Source organism: Rutidosis leptorrhynchoides, chromosome 7, assembly GCF_046630445.1.
Source record: "Rutidosis leptorrhynchoides isolate AG116_Rl617_1_P2 chromosome 7, CSIRO_AGI_Rlap_v1, whole genome shotgun sequence".
NCBI lineage: Eukaryota > Viridiplantae > Streptophyta > Magnoliopsida > Asterales > Asteraceae > Rutidosis > Rutidosis leptorrhynchoides.
In genome coordinates, this window is record NC_092339.1 from 47,357,261 (window position 1) to 47,384,994 (window position 27,734).

The following is a 27,734-nucleotide window of genomic DNA, read 5'->3' on the forward strand; positions in this document are numbered from 1 at the left end:
GCTGATAGGGTTATTGGTTCTCTTGGAGACCTAATTTGTTATAGATAAATGAAGTAGAATCACAATTCACAACCCCCATTACAAAGCAAATTTTGGGATCAGAGGAACAGAACTTCATACTTCTGTTAAGGTACTTACAGTTTATATCCTTTCACCTCAATTTTTCTTTCTATATATTCAGGTCAATTAAACAAAAAAAAAAAAAAAATAAATAAAAAAAAAAAAAAAAAAAAAAACAAACAAACAAGTTTTACATCATATCAAGTTGGATTTAGATCCAGATGAATTCATCTTGAAATAATCCAGATTGCGTTTTTGTACGTCTAAGTTATTCTATCATTTCATGCTGCTGATGAAACAGTACTTAATATATAGTGAAGCCAAAACACTATAATATTTCAAATCTGCAAGTATCATTTCAAGAACCTCTCAGATCACTTTCGGTTTTTCTGGATCCGTAATGAAATTACGATCTTTAATATTTCATTAAACTCTTTGTTGTAATTATTTCAGTTTCTTTTAAGTTACTTAATCTTTTTAAACTGAAAAACGAATTCAAAAGTTTATGGTCTAACCATTAGAAATCAATTAAATCGCTTTACAGTTTGCATATGGAGATTTGAATTTTACCTCATTGAAATATTTGAACTCTAAGTTCATATTTCTGAAATAAAATAAAAAAAAAATAAAAAAATAAAAAAAAAAAACATCATGCATCAGCCGATTCCAAAAAAAAAAAAAAAAAAAAAAAAAATTTACATCAACCAAGAAGATATCTCTACCATTAGCTAGTCATGAGATTCTAGAACAGTAGAACCTCATAAAGAAAAAATATATTTTTCATGTTTATAACACTTTGAGAAAGGTATTTTTTTTTTTTATGTGAACTTATGCAAGTCCTTGTTTACTTGCAGCCTAACTTGGTGGTAATCAATTAAACACATTTACCATTCACATACTATAATCCGCAATGGATATGTCTTCGGCATGGCTATCACAACTTGTAAGACATATATATAATTTATATTACCATAAACATTTATATTTACATATATTTATGTCTTGAATATTATGTGACTTAATTACAAGTTTTTGTGGTTTGAAAAATATGTACTTTAGGAAATGCAAGATCATCAAGGGCTCATGAATCAGTACCAGATGATCAAACCTTATCATGTTGTTGGTGACTTCAATAGTACTACACTTGATTCATTTACTTCAGATATCGACAACAAAACCCCGTCTTTATTAGATCAAACTTTTCAAATTCCGTCACGCGTTAAAGAAATGCCTAGTATCAGAAGGATACCTAGCTTTAAAACGACCAACAATGTTATGAAGAAGCTTACACAAGCTGATGAAAACCAAAACATAAAGCCGAATCCAACCCCTCCTCAAGATATTCCCAACACTTTCACCATATCTTTCGGAGATCTAAAACCTAAAGATGAGGATATTACACTAATTAGCGATTCATTTGATTATGCAAATGGCACCAAAAAGGGTCCAACCATGATTAGGAACCGAATCCAACTTCAAGATCATATGTTGGCCGAGAGGAAAAGAAGAGAAAAATTGGCTAGACGGTTTGTTTATTTGTCTTCTCTACTTCCTGGCCTAAAGAAGGTACTACTCATCATCTTACTCGTATAAAATTCGCCCTATTATATCCTTAGCAAGAATTGAAATTAACCTGTCAGTTAAATTAAATTAGTACTCTCTCCGTTCGAAATTAAGTGTCTAGGTTTAAGATATATCAAAATAAATGTTCACTTTCAGTGTCAACCAATCAGAATTAGCTTGAGTGGGTCAAAATGAAATTTGATCAGCCAACAATGAGATCTTTGTATTTTACTTAAACTGTTTACAATTTTCAGTAGACATTTAAATTGAGACGGATGGAGTATCTTATATGCTAGCTAACTAGTTCAATTGAAATTGTAGATGGACAAGGCGACTGTGCTAGAAGATGCGGCTAACTATATACAAGAACTTCAATGTCGTCTGAAAGAACTTGAGGGATCATCTAACTTGAAGACAGATATCTTGAAATCGGATATATCTAAAAAGAAACCTAAACGTAGTTGGTCTAATGATAACGATTTCTCAGTTGATGAACCAAAGTACGTCGAGACACCTAGCTCTAGTAGTCCAGAGATTGAAGTGCGAATGTTCGGAGTCAATGTACTAGTACGAATCTATTGCGAGAAAAACTATTTGTCGTTATTGAAAGTGTTTAAGAAGATGCAAAAGCTTGATCTTTCCGTTACCAGTAGCAGCACTTTGCCATTTGGAAGTTCCAATCTTGTTATCACCATTGTTGCTAAGGTATGGATATGTTGATACCTTTACCATACATGGAAATATGTTAATTAACTTCTAAGTCTGATTTGATCAATAAAAGGTAATTTGAATATCGTTATACATATTTTGTTTTTTTCTGAAATGAAATTAAACTATAATGGTTTATGCAGAAGAAAGATGACTTCTTGCTGACTTCAAGTGATCTTGTGAAGAACTTAAAACTAAGTCTTTCAAATCTAGGGGATGACTTACTATCAGAATATAAAGATTGCAACTCAAAGTTTGTTCACTAAGGCCTTATTTCCTCTTTTTTATTTTTAACCGATCCCAAGATAAGCTAGTGGCTTGAGGTCCTGATATCCTCATGTACAAGAGGTCAGGGTCGAAAACAGACATGGGATAACCCGGTTAGCCAGCGTACATTTGACTAAAAATGCTCCTAATTCTGATCCCATGTAGCGGGAAAAATTTTATCCATTTACCAATTTTATTTTTTCGACGAAATCACACAAAAAGTCTATATTTCTGATTGCAACTTCTTTCTGTTGATTTAAACAGCAAACTGGAAATTGAATATAATGAGCTAGACGAAAACTAGTTTGGAGGAACATAAAAGAAGACTACCTGATGCGGCTAATTATCATATAGAAGACCGAAAACATATTGTGTCCCTAATCTTACACCTGTATGTCAAAAAGGCAAATATTTCATCTTGGACACTACTGTGAAAAGAATACTGCATCTTCTCACCAATATCATTTGGTTTCTATGGGCTGTGACCCGGTCAATCTTACGTTTGGTTCTTCAGAATTGGGAAGTTAGGGTTCATGGAACTATACTAGTTAGGGTTAGATTGCATGTAATTTTATTTGATATATACCAGTTTTCTTCTTTGGTTGTTTCAGTTTCTTTTTGCTCATATTATGTATCAAGAAACCGTGTATTTTTTTAGACTTTTAGTTCAAGCTAGCTATTGTTGTATGCTAGGGAAGGATTATTGGCTTTTAAGAGTATGCTAGTTTTGTGCGTAGCAAAAATTAAGATAAAATGGAGTAGCCAGGGAATGATGATTTTATGTTTGTAACAGATTAAACATATACGATCAGTCTACATAATCAATAATTAAGGTTAAGCGCATGAACTTGGAGATTTAAACCCAAGATTAATTACTAAGATTGTTAAATCTCTAACAAAACTATATATACCCACGAACGATAGTGCCTTATTCTTATTAATCTTGTGTTCAATCATTTATCATTTATCAATATTATATACAGTATATATGTTTTTCACCTTTTAGAATATATATATTTTTTACTGTATTAGCTTTGATACATTAATAAATATATTTATAAAATAATACTGTAACAATGAACCCGTAAAAGCTACTTTAAGGTTTAAAATGTAAGAACATAAAAAGGAACTGTTATAAATAAGGGTTGTAAATGATAATCCCGGATTGATTCTTGAATCGTGAAACACTTTCCTAATTAAGTATTTCGACCCTACTTGCCTCGGGTTACACGAAATCTTAATTGGAATAAGACAAGAACGCAATTTGTCTCTAGGCAAGAAGAGATCAAATTATAGTATTAGTGAGAATGTGATTTTTCTTATTTGTATAATGAAAGCAAAGTCCCATTTATATAGAAAATGGAAAGGTGCAATGAAAGGACACAACTTTTCAATGAAAGTGTGCAACTCTTCATTGACACCTTTATGAAAATAACATCACTTTTCATGAAATGATGTAACCATTCATGGTTATATTTTCTAAGAATGATGTAATTTTCAAGACCTTATCGAATTAACCCGAACGAGCGTGCACTCCGCACTCTCCAAACTCGTCATTGAGCTTAATGCGATAAGCATTTTCTTTCTAGTAAATCTCAATTAACTAAAATGATTGTTGATAACACTAAAATCACCAACAATTCCCCCCATTTTAGTGTAATCCTTGATTTACTAAAATTTGAACAAACAAAACAAACCAACGCATAAATGAAAATGTTTCAGAAATTAAATTTTCATCTTAGTATATTACATCATCCAGAATTCGAGAATCGGGGTGTTTCAGAAATTAAACCCTTCAACCCATATGAAAACGAGAGAGTAATACACACATCAGTTTCTTACATTCGTCTAATACTAACTTGACACTATTATAAGCCATGTGTCCCAATCCTTCAGTGAACATATCGGCAGCTAAGTCCAAAGCTCCTTTGAAGCGGCAAAACTTCATGCTCACATAGGTAGTTCTTTTACATCTTGCACCCGCATATGCAATTTTTCAAAAGAACTATTAAGAAGATAAACTTCAACCTACCTCAACTTACGGGTCTAAACACATACTTTGGGATCAGAATTATTATGTGTTTCAATCTTCAGAAAGTAAGCTTTCCACATTGAAATTCAGCTTCTAGCGTTTTACTAGAAGGAAATTGGGTGTCTCACTTTGGAAGATCTGGTTGGACTTCAATCCCACATCATTAGCCGACTTGTGCGCACTTAAGTCTCGGGCTAATTCCTTTCGTCAAGTGATCCATTCAAATTTTGTTTGAACTCAACAAAATCTATAGATATCACTTCATTCGTGATCAACTCACGAAACACAACATGTCGGGCGCACAACATGTCGCGCATAAGTGTCTAGACTTTTCCTAGTACATTTAACTATATGCCTTAGTCATAGAACATTCCATAACCACGGATCTCCATGAACTTTTAATCTTATTCATTATGACTTCAATCAATTTCACTTTCCAACCCTTTTATCCAAGGAATTATCAAATTCTTATTTTACCATAAGAAACACGCGTGTACTCGAAGTTAACTGATTGATCAGTCATTCACATGCCCACTTTCCATAACTCACCAATGTAAACCCATAATTTGTACACCCTTGATAATGTATCCCCATTATCCTTATGCACACAATTATTACCATTACATTAGATGATGAGATTATAATTATAAACATACCTTAGTCAGTCCATTTCTAGAACCAAGAAGTAATGACAAGTAGTTTATAACGTCAATAGTTTCAACATCCATCTTTTGATCCAAGACACCACATCTATACCAAGTTTAAAATACAACAACTTGTAGATGTATCATCTTAGTGATCAATAGTAAACTTAACACATTTTAATATGCCCTAGGATCACCATTATGAACTAAATCATAACCCATGGTTGACTTCTACAAGTATTAAAATACTTAAGTCACATCACAATAGACTTTGCTTATTCTCTCCAACACATATGCTTTATTGGTCAATTGATGTCATCACATACATCATACCACCACTCTCCAAAGCAACCCGGTAATTAGAAACAATTAAGCAATATCTAATCCTTGTTCCATATCAAAATATATTCGTTTCACTAACTTGCACCATTTTGATATATCATTAAATGATTTGTGGACATATCTTACCAATTACGAAAATATAATTTTGGTTCAATAGCTTACATATATTGGTAGACAATTAAACAACATGGAAACGTAATTCCATACTAATCATACATGGGTGTACCATGTAAACGATGGCCTCTTCAAATTCCTATGGCGTCGTGTCAATATCTCAACATGACCACCCGAATCAGCCACTTTACAATCATACAAACATATAGCCACTTTACAATCATACAAACGTATATACATATATGCATACGTGTACATATTACATAATACAAGTCAACCATTGTATCTTTTTCAATGGTTAAGACATTTATTACCTTTTATTACTAACCATCAAAAAGTCTACCGATTATTAACGACTATGCCATTGTACGACTTACTAACAGTCACAACGTTTAACAATTAACCCATAACTCATAATAACAAACAACAAGAAATCGCTAACCATAAGATAACTGCCATCTTGTGAGTTCTTGTATTTGAATTTAATTTAACGGTGAACAAAATATAACAATCATGCCTATGAAACCAACCTATATAATAATATAGATTTTTGATTAACAAATCATGACTAAAGAAATTGTTACTCACATTGGATGTCAGTTACTTGAAGTAAAATCAAACACGTGAACTCGACGATTATATTTCCATAAAACGTGTTTCCGAGATGATTTGTCCATAAAACATATTTTCAAATATCTAAACACGTGTAAGGATCATATGCTTGTAGATTGATTTTGTAATTTACAAAATTAATGATAAACACGTGTAATTTACAACTAAATGATGATACCCAATGAATACGTGTAAGGATCCACTGATTGATCACAAATTAATTGAATGAATGGTTCATACCAAAACATGTATTCATCAATGGATCCTTGTATTCATTACTTCAACACATAATTCACAATGTATGTATGACCCATTATTCAGTGGATCCTTGTATCCATTATAATGATACAAAATAATTCGTCATACAAAATAATACTACCAGTTAGACGGTTACTTGCATTATGCCCGTGGAATGGTTGAATCTTAAGTTTCCATATCATCATCACGCAAGTAACTCAATTATCACAAATTCATAACATCTATATCACACAAGTTTCATGCATGAAGCATTCCCATATATGTTAATCATGCATGGCATATAAATTAAAAAAAAAAAAAAAAGAGTGAAAGAAATTGCGTACTCATTGGTTGTTACACCATTTAAATCTTTATCAAGTTTTAAGATATCCACAAACTTATCCCAATGATTATTTATTCCTTTTACTCGCTGTACACAAAGACACCACCGTACGGCCATCTTTTCCTCTTTGTAAGATCACGTAAAATCAAAACTTTATCATCTTGAAATACTCTATTGCTTTCATGTCACGTTCTTCACCGATTCGTCATCCATGATTATCTTGAAAATACTTAATTAGTTTGTTAGAAATAAGGGTTGTAAATGATAATCCCGGATTGATTCTTGAATCGTGAAACACTTTCCTAATTAAGTATTTCGACCCTACTTGCCTCGGGTTACACGAAATCTTAATTGGGATAAGACAAGAACGCAATTTGTCTCTAGACAAGAAGAGATCAAATTATAGTATTAGTGAGAATGTGATTTTTCTTATTTGTATAATGAAAGCAAAGTCCCATTTATATAGAAAATGGAAAGGTGCAATGAAAGACACAACTTTTCAATGAAAGTGTGCAACTCTTCATTGACACCTTTATGAAAATAACATCACTTTTCATGAAATGATGTAACCATTCATGGTTTTATTTTCTAAGAATGATGTAATTTTCAAGACCTTATCGAATTAACCCGAACGAGCGTGCACTCCGCACTCTCCAAACTCGTCATTGAGCTTAATGCGATAAGCATTTGCTTTCTAGTAAATCTCAATTAACTAAAATGATTGTTGATAACACTAAAATCACCAACAATTCCCCCCCATTTTAGTGTAATCCTTGATTTACTAAAATTTGAACAAACAAAACAAACCAACGCATAAATGAAAATGTTTCAGAAATTAAATTTTCATCTTAGTATATTACATCATCCAGAATTCGAGAATCGGGGTGTTTCAGAAATTAAACCCTTCAACCCATATGAAAACGAGAGAGTAATACACACATCAGTTTCTTACATTCGTCTAATACTAACTTGACACTATTATAAGCCATGTGTCCCAATCCTTCAGTGAACATATCGGCAGCTAAGTCCAAAGCTCCTTTGAAGCGGCAAAACTTCATGCTCACATAGGTAGTTCTTTTACATCTTGCACCCGCATATGCAATTTTTCAAAAGAACTATTAAGAAGATAAACTTCAACCTACCTCAACTTACGGGTCTAAACACATACTTTGGGATCAGAATTATTATGTGTTTCAATCTTCAGAAAGTAAGCTTTCCACATTGAAATTCAGCTTCTAGTGTTTTACTAGAAGGGAATTGGGTGTCTCACTTTGGAAGATCTGGTTGGACTTCAATCCCACATCATTAGCCGACTTGTGCGCACTTAAGTCTCGGGCTAATTCCTTTCGTCAAGTGATCCATTCAAATTTTGTTTGAACTCAACAAAATCTATAGATATCACTTCATTCGTGATCAACTCACGAAACACAACATGTCGGGCGCACAACATGTCGCGCATAAGTGTCTAGACTTTTCCTAGTACATTTAACTATATGCCTTAGTCATAGAACATTCCATAACCACGGATCTCCATGAACTTTTAATCTTATTCATTATGACTTCAATCAATTTCACTTTCCAACCCTTTTATCCAAGGAATTATCAAATTCTTATTTTACCATAAGAAACACGCGTGTACTCGAAGTTAACTGATTGATCAGTCATTCACATGCCCACTTTCCATAACTCACCAATGTAAACCCATAATTTGTACACCCTTGATAATGTATCCTCATTATCCTTATGCACACAATTATTACCATTACATTAGATGATGAGATTATAATTATAAACATACCTTAGTCAGTCCATTTCTAGAACCAAGAAGTAATGGCAAGTAGTTTATAACGTCAATAGTTTATGTTGGTGATTTTAGTGTTATCAACAATCATTTTAGTTAATTGGGATTTACTAGAAAGCAAATGCTTATCGCATTAAGCTCAATGACGAGTTTGGAGAGTGCGGAGTGCACGCTCGTTCGGGTTAATTCGAAAAGGTCTTGAAAATTACATCATTCTTAGAAAATATAACCATGAATGGTTACATCATTTCATGAAAAGTGATGTTATTTTCATAAAGGTGTCAATGAAGAGTTGCACACTTTCATTGAAAAGTTGTGTCCTTTCATTGCACCTTTCCATTTTCTATATAAATGGGACTTTGCTTTCATTATACAAATAAGAAAAATCACATTCTCACTAATACTATAATTTGATCTCTTCTTGCCTAGAGACAAATTGCGTTCTTGTCTTATCCCAATTAAGATTTCGTGTAACCCGAGGCAAGTAGGGTCGAAATACTTAATTAGGAAAGTGTTTCACGATTCAAGAATCAATCCGGGATTATCATTTACAACCCTTATTTCTAACAAACTAATTAAGTATTTTCAAGATAATCATGGATGATGAATCGGTGAAGAACGTGACATGAAAGCAATAGAGTATTTCAAGATGATAAAGTTTTGATTTTACGTGATCTTACAAAGAGGAAAAGATGGCCGTACGGTGGTGTCTTTGTGTACAGCGAGTAAAAGGAATAAATAATCATTGGGATAAGTTTGTGGATATCTTAAAACTTGATGAAGATTTAAATGGTGTAACAACCAATGAGTACGCAATTTCTTTCACTCTTTTTTTTTTTTTTTAATTTATATGCCATGCATGATTAACATATATGGGAATGCTTCATGCATGAAACTTGTGTGATATAGATGTTATGAATTTGTGATAATTGAGTTACTTGCGTGATGATGATATGGAAACTTAAGATTCAACCATTCCACGGGCATAATGCAAGTAACCGTCTAACTGGTAGTATTATTTTGTATGACGAATTATTTTGTATCATTATAATGGATACAAGGATCCACTGAATAATGGGTCATACATACGTGGTGAATTATGTGTTGAAGTAATGAATACAAGGATCCATTGATGAATACATGTTTTGGTATGAACCATTCATTCAATTAATTTGTGATCAATCAGTGGATCCTTACACGTATTCATTGGGTATCATCATTTAGTTGTAAATTACACGTGTTTATCATTAATTTTGTAAATTACAAAATCAATCTACAAGCATATGATCCTTACACGTGTTTAGATATTTGAAAATATGTTTTATGGACAAATCATCTCGGAAACACGTTTTATGGAAATATAATCGTCGAGTTCACGTGTTTGATTTTACTTCAAGTAACCGACATCCAATGTGAGAAACAATTTCTTTAGTCATGATTTGTTAATCAAAAATCTATATTATTATATAGGTTGGTTTCATAGGCATGATTGTTATATTTTGTTCACCGTTAAATTAAATTCAAATACAAGAACTCACAAGATGGCAGTTATCTTATGGTTAGCGATTTCTTGTTGTTTGTTATTATGAGTTATGGGTTAATTGTTAAACGTTGTGACTGTTAGTAAGTCGTACAATGGCATAGTCGTAACAATGAACCCGTAAAAGCTACTTTAAGGTTTAAAATGTAAGAACATAAAAAGGAACTGTAAGAACCAATGCTGATCTGTACTTGATTAGTTAGTTAATTTATTAATTACTTAAGTAATTAGCATATTGTTATCCCTCTTTTGACTTGTTACCCACGTCTCTATTATCCTGACAGCTAACTAGAATAACTTTTTGAGACAAATTTTCAAAATGATAGTTACTCAAACCCATAAAGGTACGTAGCTACTGTAAAGTGGTGCAGAAAATTACAAATTTAAATTCTGTTTACAGAGAATTAACAAAATCCCTAAATTTCAGCACATGTTCCTGCCCTCTAGCTAATTTAATAATAATTATAAAATAATTACATAATAATCATCTTTATTTAACAATGTTTCATTGCTTCTTTTATTCACCTTGTATTTATTATTGAAATTTGTGTGTCGTGATTTTCTTCGTAACTCGGTAAAGTTACTAGATTGTTAGTAACCACTCCATATTGGTAATTGTGTATCCTATTTTTAAACTAAGGCTTCATGTAATGACGTAATGTTACGATCGTTAGCTATAGTTACCAACTAAATATTCTGTTGTGTATCCTATGATAAAGAAAATAATGTATGTATGCGCGCATTACATGATAGTAACTTTATCGAGTTTAAGGGTGGTCATTAGCTATTTACAATCATACATTGCATATCTTAATATCTTAAACATAGCTTTAAGAATTATGTTTAAAAATTCATATTATTTATATTTATATTTATATTTATATTTATATTTATATCCAACGTTATATGAAGCACTTAGTGTATAGGATTCAAGCAAAAAGTTGCATCACATGTTTAAAATCAAAATATAAATGAAAAAAAGTATATATACTAATATGAAGGGCATATATTCTACATACATATTACACATGTTGATGTAAGTTAATTGATTTAATTTATCTCTGTTTGATATGAGTTTCTAATTAGGCCACTCCCTATCGTAACTAAACTATTCATCATCTTAATCTTCCACATCAGCGCCACATCAACACCAATATCCTATAACTAACTCGTAATTAAACACTCCCTATAATTGCTAAAACAATACTCCTCTTAATATACAACGTACAAGCAATAAAGCATCAAGTCCAACAATAAAAATACACTGGACCCACAATTCCTATAACTAAACTTAAAACTTCCGTTAAATCCATGGTGAATGCGGGTAACTAAAGCGGGTAATGAGCCCGTGCCTATGGTTAGTTACGGGTAATGACGGGTAATGTGCGGGTAACGGACGGGTAACTAACGATAGAGGGTGGTCTTAACTTTACCCTAAGAAGCATTGATAGTCGAAAATGAGTGGGCCACCAACGGATGAATCAAAGGGGCGAGTTTAGTGTGTGATGAGTGGGGTCCTATGACTCCACTAGTGTAAAAAAAATTTATACAATGTATATTTCAAATTGTGTAAGACACCACTAAATTTAAGGATAGGACCCCGCATATTTTTAAAATTTATTGTTTTTAATGATACCGCAGCCCGCATGCGCATGTAACATACACACGGGCATGCGCTATGGTGCGTATGCGGGGTGCTCTCATGCGTAATGCGGCATGCGGATCCGTATCTGGTCCCTTTACGGCGGTTGCTTAGCTAACAAGCAAATATCTTTTCCATAATTATATCCGTGATTCGGGGGAGATGGTTATGGAAACGATTATCACTATCCTATGACGGTTCTAGAATTAGGGTTTGCCTATAAATACAAACCCTAATCGTCGTTAGCAACATACCACGTTACGTAGCCATCTTCTACCACACATCCTACGTAACTTACATCCTCTATCATCTTCTAAAGGTTAACAGGTTAGTTCTTTATTAACTGGTACCTACAACCTTGCTTGGGGCCTTCTGATCGACGGACGTCATCGAAGGTGGACTTAATCACTTGGCCACCCCGCCGACATCATCATGTCGGCCAGGGTTATTCACGGTAGCCGGACCGGAGAGCCACGTTCTAAGATCCTTAAACCCCTCCTTTACGTTGAGCAAGCATGTTAAGGCCCCTCGGTTAAAATATGCATGATCAAGTGGTGCTTTCATTGAGAGTCGAATTAATTCAAAACTGTTTAATTGTTCTTTTTTTTTAGGTTTTGAATTATGATTCGCTATTTACTGAATTTTTTGAATTTTTTCTTTTTAACAGTATCATGACTTCCGAGGAATCATCGGAGCATACTCAAACAACAATTCAACACGCGCCGTCTGGTAGTCAGCAAACGCCAGTTTTGACTACGGAGGCGGCTGCTCAAGCAGGGTACACAATGTACCCCCCACCTGTATCCGGCGAACCCTTTCAGCGGTTTAAGCCGATATATCCGGATGGGGTTACACCGCCAAGAGCAAACTCACCAGTCACAACCACGCGGTTGGATTTTTCATCGGTGGATCCAAGGGTTATCCCGATAAACGCTGGTGGCGAAACCATGGGACCACATGTAGTTTGCTGCGGCCAGGTACCTATTTACAGTACCACTGTTTCGATACCTCTGCAGACGCAGACTATTCAGCAAAACTCGTCGTTTACACCCCTGCAACCTTGGCAACCACCGCGCCCAGTTTCTCAATTCTTAACCCCTGCGGATGCGCAGGCGTTACTTAACAGCTGGGGATTTGGTGTCATTCCAGACGCAAACTCTCATTGGGCGCCAATAACAGCGCAACAACAAAGCACAGCGCAAACGGTTGGGCTCTTGAGTGTGTATCCTCAGTTTTCGCAGGCATCTGCGCCACAGGTCTCGCTCCCCTTACAACCTGTGTATTCGGCATCTTCAAGTAATCCCTCTTTTCCAACACCGCAGCCGTGGGTATATCCGCAGATGCAGGGTCAACCTTGGCAAAATATTCAGGGGCAGGCTAATCTTGCAGGGCAATTTATGCAGGCCGCACCCCCTGACATGGTTCACTTATTTTCGCAGCCTGACTTCGTTCAGGACATGATGCGGCGTTTCTTTGCGGGTTTAAAAGGGGATCCTGTTAAACCACCTTTCGAGCTACCGACTACTTTTGACAAATTTCCTCCACACATAACTGCATATCCGTTTCCAGCAGCACCAAAGATACCTGGTACGCTAGGTACTTACAATGGTTTGTCCGATACGGATGACTTTTTACAGCGCTTTGAGGGTGCAATGCGCACTCAAGGTTGGGTGGATCCGGTTGCGTGCCAAATATTTCCAATGACCTTGCAGGGCATTGCTCGCGAATGGTTCAATAAACTCCCGGCGGGCAGTATTGCCGGATTCATGGATCTGCGAACAAAGTTTTTATTGCAGTATCAGAATCAAAGACCACGCAAGCGCACTCACATTGAATGCCATGATATTACGCAGAAATCCAAGGAATCTTTGGGAGAGTATCTCACAAGGTATACTAATGAATGTTTGCGCATTCCAGATCTCAAGCCAGAACAACAGATATCAGGACTCATACATGGCATCAATTCAGAACGGCACCCAACGCTAGTCAAGCGTTTGCGTCATACGGTGCCAACAACTTACGCTGAGGCGCTTAAAGAATGTCACGATTATATGCGGAGTGGCGAAGATAACGATGTTCCCACAAGCAGCTCGCGAAATGAAAAAAAGGATGATGATGACCGCTCACGAGATCAAAACCGCGGAAATAATTCTCGCGGGCGTTACCATAGTGGCGGTCCTATCAGAAGTGAAAAGGGGAGATCTAATGGCAATTATCGAAGCAATAATCAGCGCGGCATCAACAATCCGAACTATGCGCTTCTTAAAAGCTTATCCAAAACGCCCAAAGAAATTTTGGCGACGGAGCCAGTATGCGCGACCTTCGCGGTCCCAACTCCGCTTACAGAATTTGGTAAGCGGGATAAGACAAAGTATTGTGAATTTCACGATGATTACGGGCACGATACGAATAGGTGTAAAAACTTGATGGAACGGGTACTGGAGGCGCTCCGTGCGGGTAAGTTGGATCACCTCAAACCGCCAAAGAAAGATAAAGGGAAAGCCGCAGAAGAGGGGTCAAAAACTAAAACCTTCGCGTGGCAGAAAGTGGATAAGGCCAAAAATGCTGATTTAACCATTAACATGGTTGACGCAGAGAAATTAGGTCAGCGAAGAAAGTATAACGATCATCAGGATTGGGAACTTCTTCCAATCACTTTCCCTCCTGTGATGTCAATTGACAGGGTGAATGAACCTATCATTATCAAGTGCCGCATTCCTTCTTGCGGGGTGCAGGTCAAGCGCATGCATGTCGACACTGGGAGCGGCGTTGACATTATGTACGAGCATTGCTATCAATTTCTTCCCGCACACGTGAAGGCGCAGCTACGTCCGTCTGATATCACGCTGTCTGGTTTTTCCGGAGAAAGCTCATGGCCCGTGGGACGGATAGAGTTATTAATAGAGCTCGAAGATGACAAGAATCCGCAGTTAATAAGGAACGAATTAGTTGACTTTTATGTGGTTCGCTTGACTTCGCGATATAATGCGTTACTGGGAAGAAATTTCATACGGCGTTTTAACATCATACCTTCGGTAGTGCACGGTTTGATTAAGTTTCCTACTAAGGGAGGAGTTGACACAATGGCGTCACATCAAACGATTGAGATATGTGCGTCAGTTGTGCAAATTAACATCCCTAGCGTCGGGGAGCAGATTGCAAGCAGTGCGGTCATTGCTAATCGCTTGCATCCAGATAAGGGTATAAAAATCGGCGCAGGTTTATCAGCTGAAACCAAGGCTAAGTTACATGGTATATTGTCCGCAAACGCAGATGTTTTCGCATGGCGCGAATCAGATATGACAGGTGTCCCGCGGGACATTGCGGAACATAAATTGAATGTTAATCCATCGCTCACACCTGTTAGATAAAAGAAGCGGCATATGGCTTTAGACCGCAGTGATTGGCTATGCGCAGAAGTAGACAACCTTGTCAAAGCAAACATTCTACGCGAAGTGCGTTATCAAACATGGGTTGCCAATCCGGTGTTGGTGAAAAAGGCTGATGGTAACTGGCGAATGTGCGTTGATTTTAAAGACATTAACAAAGCATGTCCTAAAGACAATTACCCTCTCCCGGAGATAGACTGGAAGGTTGAATCTTTGTCTGGATTCAGATATAAGTGCTTTCTGGACGCATACAAAGGTTATCACCAAATTCTAATGGCTGCGGAAGACGAAGACAAGACTGCTTTTCATACGCCGCAGGGTATTTATTGTTACACAAAGATGCCTTTCGGCTTGAAGAACGCGGGCGCGACCTATCAGCGTGTAATTGACGCAGCATCCAAGCCTCAAATTGGCAGAAATCTTGAAGCGTATGTCGATGACTTGGTAATCAAAAGCAACACCGAAGAAGACATGCTCGCAGACATCCTAGAAACGTTTGCGTCTCTGCGAAGGATCAACATGAAGCTTAATCCGCTTAAATGTAGCTTTGGAGAGGAGGAAGGCAAGTTTCTAGGTCATGTGGTGACAGCGCGGGGTATCAAGGCTAATCCCAAAAAGATTGAAGCTATTGATAATTTACCATCTCCGAAAACAAAGAAAGATGTGCAGAGTCTCACTGGGAAGCTCGCAGCAATCACGCGGTTTTTGTCAAAAGCCGCAGAGCGTCAGCTACCATTCTTTAACACTTTGAAAAATTGTTTGAAGAAAAAGGATTTTGTCTGGACTCAGGAAGCAGAATCAGCCTTTCAGGAGATGAAAAAGGTGCTTGCAGAGTTACCAACACTTACTGCGCCAGTCCCTGGGGAGACGTTAACGCTGTACCTTGCGGCATCAAAGGAAGCAATCAGTTCAGTTCTCATCGCAGACCGCGAAAAGGTAACCTATCAATTTACTTGCATTATTTATTTCGCAGAACTTTAACGCTGAGGTTTTCTCAGACACAAATGCCGGTCTACTTCGTAAGCAAGACGCTGACATCAAGCGAAGTAAACTACTCGCCAATAGAGAAGCTAGTATATGCGCTTGTCCATACAGCGCGGCGTTTGCGCCGATACTTTCAAGCACATCCGATTGTGGTTCTAACTGATCAGCCAATCAAACAGGTTGGTACATGATTACTTTGCGGCAATGACCGGGGTTACCGCATTGACTAACGCAATCATTTTATTTCATTCAGGTACTGTACAAGCCCGAGATTTCTGGCCGAATGGCCAAGTGGGCAGTCGAATTGGGAGAACATGAAATAAACTTTTCTTCACGCAGTGCGGTTAAGGGTCAAATACTTGCTGACTACCTAGCAGAAATACCTGCGGATGTCGAAGCGTCAGCAGAACATCAAGATCCGCCCGCACCTGTTCTATCACCATGGGAATTATACACCGATGGTGCGTGTAGCGCATCTGGCGCAGGCGCAGGTGTAATTTTGACAGGTCCAGGCGGTGAGGAACATACGTACGCACTGCGGTTTAATTTTGCTGTCACAAACAATGAAGCAGAGTATGAGGCTCTGCTAGCAGGTATGCGCATCGCGCATAAGTTAAATGTTAAAATCTTGCACGCTTACGTGGATTCAAAGCTAGTCTGCAATCAAGTCTGCGGAGACTTCGAAGCGCACGACATTGCTATGCAGCAATATTTATCGCTTGTTCATAATCTCGCTGACCAGTTCGAGGCTTTTCAAATCTCGCACGTAATGCGGGGGCAAAATAAGAAGGCGGATGCGCTAAGCAAACTAGCTGCCTTGGCTTTTGATCATATGGGTAAGAAAATTCTAATAGAGGAACTCAACGCAAAATCTATTGTCATGATGCCTCTAGTAGCATCGGTTGAGGAATCAAGCCCAACGTGGATGACGCCCATCATCGCTTTTTTACGGGACGGTACTTCACCCGCGGACTCCTCTGATGCGAAGAAAGTCCGCACAAAGGCACCGCTTTATGCCCTTGAGGGTGACGTCTTGTATCGAAAAAACTATTTGGGACCGCATTTAAGGTGCATAGGTCCGAAAGAGGCAGAGGAAGTTATACGCGAGGTGCATGAGGGTGCATGCGCCCTTCATTCGGGACACAGGTCCATTGTGTCAAAAATCATGCGGTTAGGTTATTATTGGCCTACTATGTACGCAGACACGGCGCGTATTGTCAAGCAATGCAAATCATGCCAAATACATGCACCTATCAGCAGGGCACCTGCGCATCCAATGATACCGGTCTCCTCACCATGGCCATTCTGCAAATGGGCGATCGACATAGTCGGACCATTCCCCAAAGGCCAAGGTAATATTGCCATTCATTTGCTAAATATGCTACTTACGTCATTATCTTACGCATACTCTGCACACGCAGGAAATGTCAAATTCTTAATTGTTGCAATCGATTACTTCACGAAGTGGGTCGAAGCGAAACCGCTGGCAACAATTTCAGGGAAAAGAGTGCGGAATTTTGTATGGGAAGACATTGTCTGTCGATTCGGCATACCCAATGAAATTGTTAGTGATAACGGCACACAATTTGCCGGCGATCCTTTTCGCAGTTGGTGTGCGGAGCTTAATATTAAGCAAACTTTTACTTCAGTTGCGCATCCGCAGGCGAATGGCCAGTGCGAAGTTACCAACCGAGATATAGTTGCTGGAATCAAGGCAAGGTTGGGTCATGACCGTGTTGGTTGGGTGGATGAGCTTCCAAAGGTTTTATGGGCACATAGAACCACACCCAAAGCAAGCACTGGTGAGACTCCGTTTAGTTTGGTTTATGGGTCAGAAGCTGTTGTACCCGCAGAGATTGGGGTACCAACGTTCCGCATACAAAACTTTGATGAGCAAAATAACTCTGAAGCTCTGCGGGAAAATCTTAATCTGCTTGAAGAACGCAGACTCTCTGCGGCTGTTAACGAAGCAAATAACAAGCAGAAAATCGCAAAGTATTACAATCAGCGTGTGCGTTCACGCACTTATAAGTGCGGTGATTTGGTTTGGCGCCAGAACGATGCAAGTCATGCGGAAGATACTGGGAAACTGGGACCTCGTTGGGAGGGCCCATACAGGGTAGCAAAAGCAAGCAACACCGGGGCATACCATCTAGAGACATTAGATGGCAAACCTGTGAAACGCACTTGGCATGCGACGTTATTGAAAAAATGTTACATGTAGCTAGATGGACTTGATCACTCCAATTTGTTTAGCACATTATTTTTTGTATTTTTCATCCTTTCGGATATGTCGCAGTTGTAATCATAATTAATGCCAAATAAAAATAATTACATGCGCATACTTTTGTTGTCCATTTATATTTTTTGTATGCGGTTCCTGCCTACTTAAGGGGTGTCCTCTAGCCCCCGTGCGGCAGAAGCCTGTTTGGTTACAAGGCTAGACAATAACGGCAGGCGAAGGGAATTGGTTTTCCCCTAGCCAAGCGCCACGCAGACTAGATGGCTGCAAAGTCGACTTTAAAAAAAAAAAAATACAAGCATTGGTTTGCTTGTGCGTAATCGCTCTCGCATTGGTTTGCTTGAGGAACTCCTAAGCATAAAAACATTGGTTTGTTTTTAGTTGCGTTTGCTTACCATACAACTAATAGTGCACCTCTAGTACATGACAAAGCAATAGCGCAGTAGCTTTTGAGTCTAAATTATTAAAGGTAAGTTAAAATATTGGTTTATTTTACGCAGTACCATCCGCATACGCATAAGTTGTGGTTAACTATGCGCATGCGCATGCGGTTCATAATTTGTTTTGATTCGCGATATATAAACAAGGACATCACGCATGCATAACAGACAAACATATATACACATCCAAATAAATTATTACATAAGTAATTGTTTCACATGCCTGCCCAACATGGGACTTAGGGCTCCAAAATACATTTACAATTACCTGCCTAAGATTAGGGCTTACGGCACAAACTACTCTAGTAATCCTCCTTCAAAAACCCATCAAGCGGCATCGTCGGGTCAGCCGCAAACGCATTGATCAAAGGGATAGGGATGGACTTGATTGCCTCTTCCGCCTCCAGCAGCGCCGCGGCCGTTCCCTCCTTTAATTTCTTTTGGACAATGTCGGGGAACGGTGGAGTTAGGCCGCATGCCTGGATCACTTCCCGCACAGCCTTGTTCACCTCATGGTCCTTGACCGCATCGACATAGGCATTAAACCGGTCGGACACGGGCTCGGAGTCCATCACTTTCTGCGCAATTGTGGGGAGTGCGGTGCGCAGCTTTGTCATATCTGCCTCGGCCAGCTCGCGGTTGGTAACCGCATCGTCCCTCTCCCTCGTCACCTTTTCCAACTCCAGCCTCACTCGCTCAGTTTCCCCCTTTGCCTGATCAACCGCACCCACAAGCTCTTGATTATTTTTTCTTTCTTGAATCAAGAGGGTCTTGGTTTCGGCCGCAGTCAATTCAACAGCTTTGCGGGCCTCCTCAGCAGCGTCCCTGTCCTTCTTGACCTGATCTACACCCGCCTGCAGCAAACCCAACTCCACCTCTTTGCGCAGTGCAACATCGTATAGGCTGGAGGATCGACGGGCTTGATCCGCAAACATCCCAAAGAATACCAGCCCGTTCTTGACAAAGGCGTTGAGCGCCTGGTTAAACGGCAGCGCGGCCAGTTGCTCGCGGAACTCTGCTGGGAAGATTTGCTGCAAGAATGCAGATTGCTCCGCAGCATTTTCTGCGGAGGACTGGCAAAGTTGGCGGAGGTTGGCAACACGGAAGCTGCCTTGCGGAGGAGGTAATGTAGACTCAGACTCGACGGGTATCGCCTTGTCTTTGGATGTGGCAGTGGCCTCCAGCTCGGGGTTGACCCGCGGTGTTGTTAGCTGCGTCTCCTCCACATGCTCTGCAAAATACTCAGATTAGTACGCAGATTTTTCTACGCGGTATACATGCGAAAAAATAAACGCTCACCATTAATGGGGGGAGGTAGGTCTGCGGACCGCGGCTCGATGGCAACAAAATTGTCGTTGCGCATGTCCTCCAGCTGCTTAGGAGTCATCTTCTTCTTCTTCTGAGCCTCGGACGTCCCAGCCGCCTTGCGTTTATTGCCTGACTCCGCCGGCGTTTCCTCCACATGTTCGCTAGCAGCTGCCTGCTCTAGCTGTTTGTCCACATCCTGCTTGCGGAAAGAGATCCCAGCAATCTCCTCCGCGGTAAGCACCTTCTTCATCCTCATCTCTGCAAACAATAAACGCCTGCGTTAGAAAATATACAAAAATTTATGTAAGTACGCGTTTATGCTATCCCTACCCTTTCCATCGGGGCCAACTATGGCCGGCCGCACATCCTCCCAAGGCCAATACGCGGAGATCTTCCCCAACCGCAGCATAACATTACCATACGAACGGTGCACCAGTTGTGCGTTGACGCACTGCTTCAACAACTTTTTCTCCTCGTCATCCAACGCTGGCATCTTGTTCACATCTTTTTCTACCTTCTCGCACCAAATGAGCGTCTGCGGGAAGCCAGTGCCTACTACGGTCTGGTCGACGAAGAAAAAAGTTTCTTTCCAACTTCCCGCATTCGATTTCGGGGTTTTTGTGAAATTTTGGCGTGCGAAGAAGGTGAACCAAGATTTATGGTGGTTGGCTAAGCGGAATAGGTGGCAAAAAACCTTCACCAATGGTACTGTGTTGAGTGCAACACACCACATCTCGAATAGAACGATTTTGCCTATAGCATACGGGTGCAATTGCCCTAGCCCTACTTTGAAATGATCTAGTACGCCTAAAAAGAAGTCGGAGGGTGGAACCCTAAAATTACCATGCTTAAAAGCATGTTCGTAGATCGCCACCTTATTCTCTGGTGGCTGATGGGCTCGCTGGCTAGGCAGTGGTGGTACCGGATTGTAACCCGCTAGAGGGGGGTATTGCTTAACTAAGTGGTCGATGTTTTTCTGGCCTATGTTGGACTCTACATTCTCTACGAAAGTTTCATTAGCTTTGGTCATTTTTAGATGAATGGAGAACGACTGACCTTTAAATGACGATCGGAATATGACGGAGTTGATCGGAATTGATAGGATTTGGAGGCGAGAGTGTATTTGGGAAGCTTGACACCGGAAAAGTGAAAATGTGTGTGATTTGGGGCTATTTATAGGCAAGATTGGGGGAGCGTGGGTTGGAATGGTGTGATCGTGGCCATACACGTGTAATGCAATCGACGGGTAGCATTTGCTGATCGCGCGTGGTGTCAGTTAAGAATGATTACAAACACGCGCGTGGTTCGCACGCGCCTGCGGCACTGTTACTTTATGTCTTGTCAGCCGAATGGGCTTCTGCGATTGTGACAGGCATCGAGGCGCACGCGAGGACATTAAATGCTCGTCGTCCTTTTGTTTTCTCTTTTTCGCTTAATAGTTTGATATCATATGACTTGCGTCATATAACATCAAACTGGGGGGACTTAATGATACCGCAGCCCGCATGCGCATGTAACATACACACGGGCATGCGCTATGGTGCGTATGCGGGGTGCTCTCATGCGTCATGCGGCATGCGGATCCGTATCTGGTCCCTTTACGGCGGTTGCTTAGCTAACAAGCAAATATCTTTTCCATAATTATATCCGTGATTCGGGGGAGATGGTTATGGAAACGATTATCACTATCCTATGACGGTTCTAGAATTAGGGTTTGCCTATAAATACAAACCCTAATCGTCGTTAGCAACATACCACGTTACGTAGCCATCTTCTACCACACATCCTACGTAACTTACATCCTCTATCATCTTCTAAAGGTTAACAGGTTAGTTCTTTATTAACTGGTACCTACAACCTTGCTTGGGGCCTTCTGATCGACGGACGTCATCGAAGGTGGACTTAATCACTTGGCCACCCCGCCGACATCATCATGTCGACCAGGGTTATTCACGGTAGCCGGACCGGAGAGCCACGTTCTAAGATCCTTAAACCCCTCCTTTACGTTGAGCAAGCATGTTAAGACTCCTCGGTTAAAATATGCATGATCAGTTTTTATTAGGTAAACAACCACTAAAGTGCCCTTAAAATATAATTAGTTTTGAAAAAAATTCCGGAGACCCCATTGGATTTTCGTTCTGGATTCACCACTGATCAAGTCTGTAAAGTGTAGCGAGGACGCTTATATATATATACTACAATGAAAGCATTTGATATCATTTTAGGAATTGATACATACTCGGATACTCCACTCGTAATGTGTAGAACAAACTTGTATGTGTAAAACATGTTAAAGAGCATCCATAGACGGGGTTTTTTCTAATTTATGTTTAACATAAGTGCTCAATCATACAAAGTGATTCTGCACAAGTGGCCGGGATTAAGTTAGAATCTAGGCCTTGCAAATCAGCCAAGCCCGTGAAAGGCCCATTCAAATTTAAATTCCAAAAAGAGAAAATTGTGCGGATAGTCCCTGTGATTTGTACCATATTGTATGAATAACTGTAGTTGTTGTTTTAAGTGTGAATAGCAAGGGCGGACCTACTTTATGTCCAGTGGTAGCACGGACTACCACTGAAATACGCGATGCAGTGAAAATTATTTTGGACTTTTCACTAGTGATACCACTAGATTGTGTAATTTTTTTTTTTGTGTAACACCATTAGATAGTGTAATTATTTTTGAACTTTTAACTAGTGATACCAGTGACTACGATTCCTATATCTGCCACTGGTGGATAGTCCTTGTGGTTTTGTAGTCGAGCAAGGATAGCCCAGTTCACTAACACTGTTAATTTTTTTTCGTTAAAATTGAATCATGTGTACGTCAAACATATGAGGGTATTTTTGTCATTCACAAATTTGGACTATCCACGCACTTTCATCCTTTTCCCTCTTTCATCGATTCATCATCCTGAGATCAATTAAGGGAAAATAAAATTAATACCATTCCATTCCATATAAATTTAACAAAAACCCACCACCACAAATAAAATAAAATAAAATTCGTTGCAGCTTGCTTCTTTTACGAATCAGATAATCCGCTTTTTCTTTATCCATCACCGGAGTAACTATCACCGTTGAACATCCCTTATGAACAACCTGTCGGCGTTTTAAAATCGGATCTGGAAGGTGGTGACCGGCGGTATGAAATCAGATCGAGGTTTGTGGGTTTGAAATCAAATTGAGGCTTGTGGGAACTCGCTTATTTCTGATCTGTACCAAATGGATCTTTATTTTGAGATGTGAAAATTGTGTAAAGTACAAAGATAAATTAAACCTGAACGAGATCTAATTCTTGAATGTGATGGTGGATTTGAATCGAGTAACGGGCTGTGGTCAAAGCCAGTTCTGAAACGAGAGTTTTAATCGAACAAAACATGTTAAAGGGCATATGGGTTTCGTAAACAAAAGCATATGGGTTTGAATCTGAACGAGATCTAATACACTTGAGAATGGTGGCGAGCTGCAACTCAAATTGAAACATCTGGTTGAAAAGATTTATGTTTGTATTGAGTTCAAGTGCTTCACGAGTTTCTGAAATTTTCCTCCTAATATAGGTTCAGAGATGTCTGCTCTTGTGTGTTGAAGGTTAATCAAAAAATGGGTACGTGATTATAAGTTCAATATAAGTATTGTTGCACCCTTAAATTATTCATTTTTTAGTGAAGACGATGAAGATGGAGATAAAATACCAAAAATACCTCACACGCTTGTCACATGATTCAGTTTTAACGGAAAAAAATAACAGTGTTAGTGAACTGGACTATCCTTGCTCGACTTCAAAATCACAAGGACTATCCACACTCAAAACAGCAACTATGATTATCCATGCAATATGGTATAAAACACATAGACTAATCGCGCAATTTTCTCTTCCAAAAATGAACCCGAAAAGGCGTGTTTAGGGATAAAGGACTTAATAAAGTTCTAGTCATAATAATAAGATCAAACCCAATAAAGAATAAGGACTATCTTTAAACAGCTTTTAAATAATTTATAATTAATTATTATTAATATTCATGATCCATTGAACATATAGATAATCAATAATGTGAAAACACAAAAAATGACCTCGGTTTCTAATCAGAATACCATAATTGATAATCGATACCAAAAAAATAAAACATGTTTATAAAATGAGTGAAACTTATAATTAACGTATTGGGATGTGCTTCAATTTAGTTTACGTTTTAAATTAAATATTTATTTATTATTTAACCATTACTTTGAAATGATTTGATATAAATTACTAAATCGATAATATAAATTGCGTTTAAGAGGTGGACATGAGTACATGAGCTGATGAGCACAAAGAGTGCACCGACAGACACTTAAAATGTCGGAAACAACTAACCGGGTGTCACCGGTAACTTAACAACGGCTGTGGCTCGGCTACTTATTTCTAAGTGAGGCCAAAGATTTATTCATGTGGACATAATCAACTTTGAGAAATAGTCCATCCAAAATGTTCACTTTGAGAAATCCCCGTAAGCTACACCCGCTGCATGAGAAGTTCAATTTACTAACGTGCGTTAGTTTGTCAGTTAATCTCATCACATGCTAGGCATATAAGGGTAAAGTTGTCAATTTATCCTTTTTATCCCCAATTTCATCTTCTTCCCTATTTTTTATTTGAGATGAAAAAGGTTAGATCGGCGGGGAACCTTTAACCCCGTGCACCCTTTAGATGCCAACTGCCTACCGGGTCGTGTGCAGTCTCAAGCAAGTGTGGTCAGAACCCAGCACCAAGCACAAATGGTGGCCGATTCAAGAATCGAACCTTCGCCTTATTTGAGATGAACAGCCATTTGACTTGGTCAACTGGACGTTTGCGGGGCACCCTGGCCACCCAGGCTATGCCCGGATGGTTTCTTCCCTATTTTTTTATACATGAGACATACCCATTTCTTCCTCATTATACACTTCCAGGTGCAGCATATGATTTTTCAATAATCTGATCTCTTTAACCTTTGTGATCTTTCTATGATCCCTAAATAAATAAATACTATCAATCGGAATATAATACGAGAAATTCAGTCATCAAATTTTGCACATAATAATCAAATACTCAGTACTATACTACTTTAATATCCTCCAACACGGAAAACATATTAAAATGGAAAATAAAAGGAAAAAATGATCATTTTGCTCACACATGTTTGCACATGATGTAATATAACATATTAAAATTGACGATCGTTAATAAATTGAAGTCTATGTGCAAATGTGCAATGAGTGTAAACTACAAGGATTCCATGTGCGAAAAATCTTTTGGACCTCATTTATGTTTTTCAACATCCCACAAATTATAGTTATAGCTATACATAGAACATGTGTGAAAGTTATTCAAAGTTAATAATAGTAAAAAAAAAAAAAAAGTAGTATTTTTTTATCCTAACAAATTGTTGTTATATTTATATTTTGATAAGCGTTAATTTTGACTTTATATTTATGATACGTTTGAATAACTTATTTAAGAATTAAATGATTAAAAGTGATGAATTGATTAGATTGACGAGTCTAATGTTAACACACGAAATAAATCGAGTGCCCTACACATAAATGACTTATAGTCACAAAAGAATTTCCGCTCATCCTTGTACAAATGGTGGCTGATTCAAGAATTGAACCTTCGTCTTATTTGAGATGAACAGCCATTTGACTTGGTCAACTGGACGTTTGCGGGGCACCCTGGCCACCCAGGCTATGCCCGGATGGTTTCTTCCCTATTTTTTATACATGAGACATACCCATTTCTTCCTCATTATACACTTCCAGGTGCAGCATATGACTTTTCAATAATCTGATCTCTTTAACCTTTGTGATCTTTCTATGATCCCTTAATAAATAATACTGTCAATCGGAATATAATACGAGAAATTCAGTCATCAAATTTTGCACATAATAATCAAATACTCAGTACTATACTACTTTAATATCCTCCAACACGGAAAACATATTAAAATGGAAAATAAAAGGAAAAAATGATCATTTTGCTCACACATGTTTGCACATGATGTAATATAACATATTAAAATTGACGATCGTTAATAAATTGAAGTCTATGTGCAAATGTGCAATGAGTGTAAACTACAAGGATTCCCTGTGCGAAAAATCTTTTGGACCTCATTTATGTTTTTGAACATACCACAAATTATAGTTGTAGCGACCCGACCAAATCGTCATTGACGGCGCCGTCTACTTAGGTCCCGTTACGTGGTCATAAGTCTTTAAAACAACGTTTGACCAAAAGATATGTCGCATTCATTTCAAATGTAAAGGTTGTTCAAGTTTACAAGAATAGTTCCACCACAAGTTACGATACAAAGTTTTAAGTACAAATGAAACTTATGCGACACAATTTAAAAGTATCCAAAAGACGCTCCATGTATGCATATATACTCGACATCCAATGCAAGTATCAAAATAATGAGCGGAAGCATGTATCATGTATCGTTCAAGGACCTGAGAAAAACATAGAAATCTGTCAACGAAAACGTTGGTGAAATCATAGGTTTAAGTAAGTAAGTACAAGTGAACCACAAGATTTGCATCAATGAAATAATAGTAATACATTCCAAAAGTTTGTTTCACGAGCACCCAATTATCAATGCTTAACATTCCTTCCATTGAACCCCATCACTTAGTGCTAGAACATACACTGTTTCTCGAAAATATATTTCATTCGTAAACGGTAGCGAACCGTTTGAATGAGGGTTTGTCAAACCCATATGGATCCATACAACATAAGTTCTCGCTTACACCCGGCAAGTGTAACTAATGATAATCGAATTGAGGATTTTGTTCTAAACTCGTATGTAGAATGTTTGTTTTCCTGTACTTGTGTTCACTTAGTAAAAGAAATGTTTATGTTTTCTCATCCCAAATGTAAGTTCAAAAAGAGTAAAAGTGGGACTATGATCTCACCTTGAATGCACGAGTAGTAAAGTACTTCAACAAGTAAATGTGTGCAAAGAACAATGCTAGTCTTGACCTAAACAAATAGGTTGTATCAATAACGATAGTCACGATTGGTCAAAGATGTTCAATTAGTCCTATGGCTCGTTACGACTCGATTATGTAGCATGTGAAATCAAATTGTCAAGTTTCATGCAAGGTACAAGTATATAAACAAGTTAGGAAGGTTGCATAATCATTTGGTTAAGTTTGACAAAAAGTCAAACTTTGGTCGGTCAAAGTCAACGAAAAAGTCAACACGTTCGGGTCGTGTCCCGAACTATTTTTCTGAGGTTTTTAATCATGTATGAGCATGTTAGGACAAGTTACATGTGAATCGGAGGTGCGTAGCATAGCAAACATTATTCGAAAATTGACAAAGTTGGACAGACCATAATGGCGCGCCGCGCCATTACCTGTGCAGAGAGTTCTGGCAACTTTTAAGTTTTATGCACGAACCTAACTTCAAACAATCACCATTTATGATCCGTAAACAATCAAGACAAG

At 38.4% G+C, this 27,734-nt stretch overlaps 2 protein-coding genes across 2 annotated transcripts; one reads left to right on the forward strand and one right to left on the reverse strand.

Annotated features, from left to right (window-relative positions):
• Positions 1–970: 970 nt before the first annotated feature.
• LOC139859174 (transcription factor bHLH18-like) lies at positions 971–2,597 on the forward strand. The gene is made up of 4 exons (XM_071847972.1): positions 971–1,003; positions 1,120–1,626; positions 1,945–2,328; positions 2,475–2,597. The coding sequence occupies exons 1-4, from the start codon at positions 971–973 to the stop codon at positions 2,595–2,597; spliced, it is 1,047 nt and encodes a 348-aa protein (XP_071704073.1).
• A 17,627-nt stretch (positions 2,598–20,224) lies between these two features.
• On the reverse strand, positions 20,225–21,365 carry LOC139859175 (uncharacterized). The gene is made up of 2 exons (XM_071847973.1): positions 20,599–21,365; positions 20,225–20,526 (listed from the first exon to the last, which is right to left on the reverse strand). The coding sequence occupies exons 1-2, from the start codon at positions 21,296–21,298 to the stop codon at positions 20,225–20,227; spliced, it is 1,002 nt and encodes a 333-aa protein (XP_071704074.1). The 5' UTR covers positions 21,299–21,365.
• Between the last annotated feature and the right edge of the window lie 6,369 nt (positions 21,366–27,734).

Bases quoted from the DNA above. Each gene is read 5' to 3' on its own strand.
- LOC139859174 (XM_071847972.1), top strand. From the start codon at position 971: ATGGATATGTCTTCGGCATGGCTATCACAACTT. The intron at 1,627-1,944 runs GTACTACTCATC...TTGAAATTGTAG, and splicing joins TACTTCCTGGCCTAAAGAAG to ATGGACAAGGCGACTGTGCT. The intron at 2,329-2,474 runs GTATGGATATGT...TGGTTTATGCAG, and splicing joins TTATCACCATTGTTGCTAAG to AAGAAAGATGACTTCTTGCT.
- LOC139859175 (XM_071847973.1), bottom strand. From the start codon at position 21,298: ATGACCAAAGCTAATGAAACTTTCGTAGAGAATGTAGAGTCCAACATA. The intron at 20,527-20,598 runs GTAGGGATAGCA...TATTGTTTGCAG, and splicing joins AGTTGGCCCCGATGGAAAGG to AGATGAGGATGAAGAAGGTG.